General features: G+C 45.9%; 1 protein-coding gene across 1 annotated transcript; it reads right to left on the reverse strand.

Annotated features, from left to right (window-relative positions):
- Positions 1-6,408: 6,408 nt before the first annotated feature.
- Positions 6,409-7,773, reverse strand: LOC109782903 (uncharacterized). Its single transcript, XM_020341536.1, has one exon. It carries the CDS (start codon positions 7,771-7,773, stop codon positions 6,409-6,411), a length of 1,365 nt encoding a protein of 454 aa, XP_020197125.1.
- Positions 7,774-10,862: the final 3,089 nt, after the last annotated feature.

Raw genomic sequence — 10,862 nt, forward strand, 5'->3', positions numbered from 1 at the left:
CAACAGAGAAAATATGTTTGAAGTACCCTGTAGCCGCCTGCCCCATCTCATCATTTTTTGTAAACACGTTGCCACTAGTGTCCTCCAATTTCCTTATTTTATTCTTTCGTGCTCGCCACACAGATTTGGACTGGAAAATTTTTGTGTTTCGGTCCCCGTCTTTGAGCCAAGTGACACGGGAACTCTGCATCCACATTAGCTCCTCCCGATAGAGCAGCTCATTCGTCCTATCTGTTACTCTATGGATCTCACATCTGCCCGCATTCATTAACATAAGTTCCTCCAATTGTGTACGGGATTTCTCTATTTCTTTGGCCACATTGCCAAAGTTTTCCTTACTCCAGCCGCATAGTTTTCTCATGGTGCCCCTAAGGGCTGCATGCACATCTCCAAGAGAATTCTTCTCACCCGCTTCTTGCCAAGCATTCGCAATAACCGCCTGTAGAGCTGGCTCTCGCTCCCACATAATCTCATACTGTATAAGTTTAGGTTTAATTGGCATATCTACCTCCGAATCACAAGAAACATGGATGGGCACATGGTCCGAACAAGGAGAAATTAAGTGGCGAACAGTAGCATTGACAAAAGAATTCCTCCAAGCTGGGCTTGCCACCGCTCTGTCGAGCCGAACTCTCATGTTCTGAGTTACCACTCCGCGTATTGTCGTATGTGTGGGGAACACCAGTGAACCCCAAATCGGCCAAGTCACATGTCTCCAAAACATCCCTGAATGCTTGCATCTGACTCGGTGCCCTTGCTGACAACGAAAAGTGTTCAAAGTCCCACATATACTCGTTGAAATCCCCGACCACAAGCCATGGTAGGTCCGAACTAGCACACATGTTCTTTAAAAGTGACCACATCAAGTGGCGATACTCCACTCTCGGTTCTCCGTATACACATGTTAATCTCCATGGTGGAACATCCGGGCCTGCATTTACAACTGCATCAATGCATCGTGCGTTGGAAAACTTCACCTCCACAGTTAAACTTTCATGCCAATATAAGGCCAGACCACCGCTATTTCCATTTGAGTCCACACCATCGAAGCCCTGCAGACCCAACCTTGCTCGGTATCTCTTCATCTTACTCACTGATTGTCTAGTTTCACATAAAAACACAATTGTGGGGGAATGCGACTTTACTAGCGTCGCCAAATCTCGAACTGTCCAGGAGTTCCCTCCCCCCCGGCAGTTCCAACTGAGTAGATTCATTGCACCCGACGGTCCTCCCCCGAGGAGGCCGCCGATTTGCTTGTTGAAGTGTTGTCTATGGCCACGCCATCATCTGCCTTCAGTTTCTTCCGGTTCGCATTCTTCTGTGGTGTTCCAGCATTAGAGCTGCCAGGAGGTTCTGAACCCTCAAACTGTCCAACCATATCCGTTGTATTACCAGCTGGTACAATGGCACCAGTATTCACGTACAGGCCACCATCAACAGTGGGTGTATTAGTTGTGATTGAGTCAACAGCAGCCCTCTTACCCAGAACGTTTGGGTCTGCATTTTGTGCCACATGGGAGTCGAATTCACCATGGGCCAGCTCAACACCAGGATCATATAGTGCATTAAGAGCATTAAAACGCCAACTCTTCTGTAGTTGTAGACCGGGACTAAGGTTAAATTCTGTAGCTTGAGCACCAGGCATGTGCCTGTGTTGCTTATCAGGAGGACCAAACAAACCATGTTCCACACCCTGGCCTCTACCCTCTGCTCGCGCAGTACCTCTGCCCCTACCAAAGGCTCCGCCTCCACCATCCTCGGCAAAAATCCCAGCATCACGGCTCGAGCTTCGGCCTGAACCTCTCCCCGAGCTTCGACTCCCACCTACACCCCTCTTTGCAGCAAGAAGAAAGGGTCCCCATTCCATGTCTTGCTCGGCATGTTCTCCCGAACCACACTCCTCATACCAATGACCTAATAGTCCGCACATGTAACAGAAAACTGGGAGCTTCTCGAACTTAACTTGATAGAACTCAGTTTCTCCAGCCTTTGTGAAGCTAACAAACCTTGTCAACTTCTTTGTAACATCAAGCTTGACTCGGACCCGAACGAACTCCCCAACGAAACCATTAGGGAGAACAATCTGAACTTCCATCACTTCCCCAATGCGTTGCGCCGTATTCTTCACGAATTTCTCTCTCTTAAGCACCATATCTGGGAGCTTATGGATCTGGCACCATGTCTCTATCTTGTCCAGTTTAACTGATTCAGGATTTTTGAAACCATCATACTCTGCTATAATAAGGGCCATGCCCTTAAAATCCCAAGGGCCTTGATGTAGCGCCTTGTTCCAGTCCCCTAGGCAATTGAATTGCACCGAGAACAAATTTGGGTTTATCCTCCGCCAAATTACCTCCCGAGCAGGATTCCATGCGGCCTTCATATCTGCAATCAGGGCATCCTGCCCAAAGGACTTGTTCGTCAGAACCCTAGCCAAAGCGAGCCACTTTGGTTGTTCATCCGGATCATCTGCCTCTTCTTCCCAAACAAGGTTATCCAGTTCATCTTCTTCCAGATGCAATTGTTCCAACAAAGTACTGGGGTCGACAGTACCTTTAGATCGTGAACCACCAACCTCAGGGGGCGTAGTCATCCCGCAGCACAACCCAATCCCGACCCTAGCACAGCCAAGACCGAGGAGGGCGTCGCGCGGTAGCCAAGGCACAGGGAGCGACCGCCGCTAGGAGCGAACGGACTCAGATTGAAAACTCTCGGCGGCGAGCGCCGGAGGACAGGGGAACCCTAAGCCTGGAGCATTAGGGGAAAAAAATCTGGCCTACTGCGGCTAAAATTTTCAATTGGAGAGAACAATGAGAAGTACGAGACGTGTTTGTTTGTTTGCAATGCAGCCCATATAGGACTTGTGAAGTGTGATGCAAAATCGGCCTATTTGGTGGCTCGTCCAGTATGCATGAAGAGGTGACGACACGTCAATATGTCATGGCTGACGAAGAGTTTATCTAGAGTTTAAAATATGCAGTAGAATAATAATATAATTATTCAGTTTGGGATGGAACAAGGGTTCTTCCTAATTAACTGAGCCAGTCGATTTGACCTTGCGAGCTTTGATTACTGGGCTAGCGGTGATCACTGATGAAGCACCCGGTGCACGATTAGTTTAAGAAACAGTGGCTGCTCACAACCTTTCGATGTCGCTGACCGCCTGATTTAGGCTCATTATATGTAATAAGATTATACTAGCAAAAGGGCCCATGTGCTGCAACAGAAGAAAAAAAATACCACATGCTCTTAATTTACAAAAAAAAGTCTATAATCTGAGTATTTGTAGCTACGGTCCAAATAAAGATGGTCTTTGACTACAAAGCGCAAGTTCAAGATTTCACATGTCTTCTATTTAAACACGGCTTGCATGTAGATTTAATGCATACAAAGAAACGAGCAAGTGATCTTCAATTTCGTCTCCGATCCTGATTTTGCTGAGATGTTCATCCACAATCCGAATCAATACCGATATGAAAGAAAGATAGATAATGCATTGTTTATTAAGATTGCACCCTAGATAGTATTTTTTTAAATAGTTAATAGGTAAAAGCAACATCATATTCAGATTCTATATATTTTTCTAATCAAATTTCATATATAACATGTTAAATTTGGAGTTACGTTTAGAATATATGAGTATTTTTAAGAACATTTGATATGTACTGCGGGTTTAATGTAAAAAATAACAGGTTTTTTTTTCATAAAATAGCATAACGAATTAAGAATACCTATTTCTTTTATTAGTAGGTAATGGATAATAGATATAATTTAGACTTATCATGGGCTACTGCTCATCCTGGACCTGGACTACTGGTAGGCACCGACTCATCTTTCCCGCGAACCTCTACCTACGGAACAACCCCACATTTTTTAATTTTTTGTTTTTGTTTTATTACATGTTAAAACAATTCAAGTTTAGAAAAGGGTTCTAAATTTCAAAAAATTGTGAATTGTCAAAAGCAGTTCTTGAATTCAATAATGTTCGTGATTTCAAAACAATGAAAATTTTATAAATTTAAATGAACATTTTTTAATTTTGATGAACAACTTTTTATGAGAATTTTTTAATAACGGTGAACATTGCATTGTATTTGATGAACATTTTTTGAACTTGATTAACAAAATTAGTATTAAAGAACATTTTTTAAAAATGGATGAACTAATTTGAATACAATGTAATTTTTCCCAATTCAATGAACACATTTTGAATTTGATGAAAATTCTTTTAATTTTATGAACATTTTTTAAATTTTACGAACAACAAAAATTGAATTCGATGAACATTTTTTGAATTGATGAACTTTTTTGAATTGATGAACATTTTTTGAATTGATGAACATTTTTAATATTTATGGTTTTTTAATACATGATCAACAATTTTTTATATGTTCAGCATTTTTCGAATGCTTGATTAACATTTTGCAAATTGTTGTTCAACATTTTTCAAATGTTTTATATATAATGTTTTTTAATATATAAATTTAGAATATTTTTAAACAAAAGTGCAAAAATAAAGCAAATAACCAAAAACAGAAAATGTAGAAAAAAATCAGGTTAAAAGAGGTTGTGGCATCCCGGGGGCGTGAGCCGGCCCATCTCACTTGCCCATTCAACAAGTTGGAAGCTAGACTCGTTGAATGCGTGATATAGGGGCGCCCTGGGTAATGTGACTTATTGGATAGGAAATGTGAATTTGCTTAATGCATTTCACATGGCTGCTTACATTAGAGCGTGTGCAATGAACACGTACAACACACAAGATTGTGACTCATATAACATGTGCGTTGTGTAAAACGTGGTGATTCATGTCAACCCTCTAGAGGAGAGTCCGCATGGTATATATTGATTGTACAGGCAAAACCCCTCGTAGGTGTTACACCATCGGTTTAAAATAGGAGACAGAAACAGAAGGAAAGATAGAAACTTAAACAGATAGAATATTTAACCAACTCTATATATCCCTATAGATAAGACTTGGACAGCTTGTTTGGCAATCCAAGGGAAAGGAAAGGGAATGAGAGTTAAATGCTAATTCCCTTTCCCCATCTGAATTATCAGGCCGCCCCCAGGTAAGTGATTTGAGGGAGTTTAATACGTGAATTCTCCTCCCTATTCCCTCTTTTAACTCCCATCACCCCAAAACAATCACAGCGTGTCTGGTAATCTTACGGAAGAGGTATGGGAATTAATGGTGGGAGTTTGCTATGGGATTTGGACGTGGGAAATAGACTTTTAATCCCAACTAGAAGAACGCCCGTGCGTTGCAACGGGGCCACCTTAACTTTAAGAATTCAATATTAATATTCTCATACATATCAAGTGACATTGGCGACCTCTTTTACCATCAAATCCTCACACACACTCTCTCTCCCTCCCTCTTCCTCACTCTCTCTCCCCCTCTCCCTCTCTCTCTGTAACACACACACACACACACATCCATCTTATTGGGTACGGGACCATAATCCATCTATTTCACACACACGCGCGCTAGTGCATAACAATATGGATTATGTGTATTATATTTGCCACCACAACTGAGGAAATTAATTTTATGTAAATCGGCCAACCACAGCTTCAAGAATACGCAGAGGAGGTGGCCCGGGTCGGCGTCGGCGCCATCCGGCGCGGGCCACGGGCCCGCTTCCAAGTGCGTCTGCGCGCCGGCCACCCACGCCGGGTCCTTCAAGTGCCGCTTCCACCGCACCAACTCTCAGGGCCACGGCCACGGCCAGGGAAGCCGCCCTTCTTCGCCCCCTTCACCGGCCGCGGCCAACGCGGTGCCGCGGCACCCGGCCTCGCCGTCCTCGTCCTCCAGCACCGTCGCGACCCAGTGACGCAGCCCAAGCATCGGCCTCGAGAATCAAGAACGCTCGACAACTGAGAGGGAAGGGAAGATCATATACATGTCATAAGAAAGGGAGTTTATTTACTGCTCCCTCGATGTATTGTTTGTTTGGAGATTGATTACCATCCGAAAGTTAAGGTGGTTAATGTGATTGAGCGATTTTTCTGAAAATCAATTATTTGTTTTCTAATTAATGTGATTGAGTGATTTAAGGTAAGGTTAATTAATTTAGATTTGATCTTTAGAGATTGCTCGTGATTAATTCTACATTACTAAATAACTTGCGCCAGTATGGAAAGTTCTGATCTGTTCAGATTTCTTTCATTGTGTGAGAGGGTGACGCGAAAATAAACCGATGAAGCGGGGGGAGGGGACGAAAAAAATCTACGAAAAAACCAGCGAAGGTGGGAGGAGGTATAAAAAAAAATCATGAGAGGTGAGACGAAAACCCCCCTGAAAGTGAGAATACCAACTGCTTCATTAGGAGTAGATATCCGTTGTTTGGTGCTTGACGAAGGATGGTGCGTGGTTTTGACATGGAAAAAGCATTAAACCTGCCCTCATCGCACCTCCCCGACAACGGGAGTGGACCAATCCACCTCGTACAACACAGGCTTATTATACCCACACATTTTCAGGCCGTGGTGCAATCCACTACACCAACTACTACTACATAGATTCGCTGGAAACCTGTATGTGCCTTTGAAATGCTCCATTTCCTCGCCCTTGAGATCAATGGATGCCTTTTTCTTACTCTTGAGGTCGACGGTGAAAAATGCACCGCGCTGCTCCACGAGCAGCGCAGCTCTCCTCTCTGCAAAGAAGATGAGGTTTATTCTCTCCTCGCTTCCTAGATTTACCAGGTCGGAGCGCAACCACCCTCCCCCGCCAATCTCGCAGCCACGATCGTCGTCATCTTGTCCTTGCTTGGTCCAAAGCTCTAGCACGCCATGGTCTCGTATATTAACTAACGAAAGCCTCCCTTCTCCAGTGACACATGGAAACGGTGGCCGCCGCTGCTCACCGGCGCGGACCTTGATGGGGATCTTGGTCCAAGAAACATGTGTCGTGGCAGCGCATACATTGAGCGTGTAGAAACTTGTCTTGTCCATGTATAACCAGTGCGCGATGCCACGGGTGACAACACCAGCGAACGGTCCGCACCTGGTGAGGTATGAATATGATGCCCGGCGACACATGGTGGGCGCGCTCCAAATGCCTGTGGCAGAGGAGTACGTGTAGACATACACGATGCCGCTGTTGCTGGTGTAAGTCAAGAGCACCTGAAACGCCGGTTGTCGTCGCCGATCCAAATCGTCAATGACACCATGATCCTCGTCGGTAAGAAGCACGCAGCCGGTTAGATGCCAGTCCAAGTCTAAGTCCAAGTACAAATATCCACGGTTCACGTGGAAGGAAAGCGGTGGTAGAAGCCTGCGCTGCTTGTCGATCAGAGGGCGGCACACCGCCAGATGGAGCTTTTCATGGACTTCATGGCTGCGGTAGCAGTCGACCCGGGTAGGCGGCATGATGCGCACGAGGAGAAGGCCGCGTCGCGACGCGAGTGGTCTTGCCAGGTTGAAGAGCCCATCGCCGTTGGGGACGAAGGAGTCGAAGGTGAGACGGGCGCCGCCGGCCTGAAGGCTCAGGAAGCTTGGAGGGCTGTCGTTCAGAGGCAGGTGCTTGCTGGTTGGGTACGCGTTCTGGGAGAAGATCCCGACGAGGACTGACGGGCGGCGCGCCGTCTCCGGCCAGAGGCCCACGCGTCGGAGGAAGGTCGGGTCGGTGACGAGGTGTAGCCATCGCTTGCACGTGGCTGCGCAGCGGAGGAGGTCCTGCAAGCCCGGCAGGCGCGCGAAGACCTCGCGGAGGATGTCGTCGTCCGCGATCTCGCCGCCGGCGTGGCGTACTCGTGCGCGCGCCATCGATCTGCTTGGTGACGGATCGATCTGTGTGTTTGTTTGTGGAGGCGGCGGGTAACTTCCACGGCCTAGCTAGTAAAGCGGACTCCACGGAAACAATCGGCTTATACGGCGGCCCGTATCAATCATTGACTAAGATCTTTTTTTTAGGATATCATGGACTGAGATTTGAAGCGTATATAAGGTTATCTATATCTACTAGCACTACACTGGCTAAATAACCATGTACACGATTTGAACCGCCAAAAAAACGTTTTATTTTAGGAATATAGCAAGTCCAACGGAGAGCGATAGCAAGTTATCAACGACAGGATTGAACAATGGACTTTGCTAAAGTCCTGCCGGCCCGAAAATAGCAATAGATCCGGACGACCTTCCTTAATCACGCATGCAGTTTCATACAATGCAAACTTCCCTCGCATGCGCGCATGTAGACTCCTTTCCCGTTGGACAATAGTTACATGCAGAAAAAACAAAAAAACTTGATGTCATCAAAGATTTTTTCTAAACATAAAATTCAAAATGTTTTCTAGCTCAAACCGTCGGTCCGTTTGAAATTTGTTTTCACATAAAAGATTCGTCACGACGAGACCTTCGAATCTAGATCCCATGTTCTATTGAAATTTGTTTGAAATTTGTTTTCACAAAATGTTTGCATTACTCCCTTTCTCCATGAACTTAATACACTAGATGCATGCTGGATAGCGGTCGATGTGTGGAGTAATAGTAGTAGATGCAGGCAGGAGTCCGTCTACTAATCTTGGACGTGATGCCTATGAAGGAAATAAGCCCTAGAGGCGATAATAAAGTTGTTATTTATATTTCCTTATATCATGATAAATGTTTATTATTCATGCTAGAATTGTATTAACCGGAAACTTAGTACATGTGTGAATACATAGACAAATAGAGTGTCACTAGTATGCCTCTACTTGACTAGCTCGTTGAATCAAAGATGGTTATGTTTCCTAACCATAACATGAGTTGTCATTTGATTAACGGGATCACATCATTAGAGAATGATGTGATTGATTTGGCCCATTCCGTTAGCTTAGCATTTGATCGTTTAGTATATTGCTATTGCTTTCTTCATGACTTATACATGTTCATATGACTATGAGATTATGCAACTCCCGAATACCGAGGAACACTTTGTGTGCTACCAAACGTCACAACGTAACTGGGTGATTATAAAGGTGCTTTATAGGTGTCTCCGATGGTACTTGTTGAGTTGGCATAGATCGAGATTAGGATTTGTCACTCCGATTGTCGGAGAGGTATCTCTGGGCCCTCTCGGTAATGCACATCACTATAAGCTTTGCAAGCAATGTAACTAATGAGTTAGTTGCGGGATGATGCATTACGGAACTAGTAAAGAGACTTGCCGGTAACGAGATTGAACAAGGTATTGAGATACCGACGATCGAATCTCGGGCAAGTAACATACCGATGACAAAGGGAACAACGTATGTTGTTATGCGGTTTGACCGATAAAGATCTTCGTAGAGTATGTAGGAGACAATATGAGCATCCAGGTTCCGCTGTTGGTTATTGACCGGAGATGAGTCTCGGTCATGTCTACATAGTTCTCGAACCCTTAGGGTCCGCACGCTTAACGTTCGGTGACGATCGGTATTATGAGTTTATGTGTTTTGATGTACCGAAGGTAGTTTGGAGTCCCGGATATGATCACGGACATGACGAGGAGTCTCGAAATGGTCGAGACATAAATATCGATATATTGGATGACTATGTTTGGACTTCGGAAGGGTTCCGAGTGAGTTTGGACGAATACCAGAGTACCGGGAGGTTACCGGAACCCCTCGGGGAGTGTAATGGGCCTCATGGGCCTTGGTTGAGAGAGGAAGGGGTGGCCAGGGTAGGCCGCGCGCCCCTCCCCCTCTAGTCCGAATTGGACAAGGAAGGGGGGGGGCCCCCTTTTTCCTTCCCCCTCTCTCCTCCTTCCTTCCCTCCTACTCCTACTCTTGGAAGGGGTGGAATCCTACTCCCGGTGGGAGTAGGACTCCCCTTGGGGCGCACCTAGGAGGCCAGCCTCCTCCCCTGTGACGCCCCCGATTTGACCGTACACTAATGATGCACGCAAATGTGTACGATCAAGATCAGGGACTCACGGGAAGATATCACAACACAACTCTAAAACATTAATAAGTCATACAAGCATCATAATACAAGCCAGGGGCCTCGAGGGCTCGATACAAGTGCTCGATCATAGACGAGTCAGCGGAAGCAACAATATCTGAGTACAGACATAAGTTAAACAAGTTTGCCTTAAGAAGGCTAGCACAAAAGTAGTAACGATCGAAAAGGCAAGGCCTCCTGCCTGGGACCTCCTAACTACTCCTCGAAGCCGAACTCCACCTAGAATCATCCTCGGGGTCTCTAGCTCCTGGACTCCATCATCTGGTTGCGACAATCAGGTATAGAAAGGGGGGAAAGAGGGAGAAAAGCAACCGTGAGTACTCATCCAAAGTACTCGCAAGCAAGGAGCTACACTACATATGCATGAGTATATGTGTAAAGGGGCCATATCGGTGGACTGAACTGCAGAATGCCAGAATAAGAGGGGGATAGCTAATCCTGTCGAAGACTACGCTTCTGGCAGCCTCCATCTTGCAGCATGTAGAAGAGAGTAGATTGAAGTCCTCCAAGTAGCATCGCATAGCATAATCCTACCCGGCGATCCCCTCCTCGTCGCCCTGTTAGAGAGCGATCACCGGGTTATATCTGGCACTTGGAAGGGTGTGTTTTATTAAGTATCCAGTTCTAGTTGTCATAAGGTCAAGGTACAACTCCGGGTTGTCCTTTTACCGAGGGACACGGCTATTCGAATAGATAAACTTCCCTGCAGGGGTGCACCACATAACCCAACACTCTTGATCCCATTCGGCCGGACACACTTTCCTGGGTCATGCCCGGCCTCGGAAGATCAACACGTCGCAGCCCTACCTAAGCACAACAGAGCGGTCAGCACACCGGTCTAATCCTAAGCGCACAGGGGTCTGGGCCCATCGCCCATAGCACACCTGCACGTTGCGAACGCGGCCGCGAGCAGACCTAGCAACCCACACGAT

This window comes from Aegilops tauschii, chromosome 2 (genome assembly GCF_002575655.3).
Source record: "Aegilops tauschii subsp. strangulata cultivar AL8/78 chromosome 2, Aet v6.0, whole genome shotgun sequence".
Classification (NCBI taxonomy): domain Eukaryota; kingdom Viridiplantae; phylum Streptophyta; class Magnoliopsida; order Poales; family Poaceae; genus Aegilops; species Aegilops tauschii.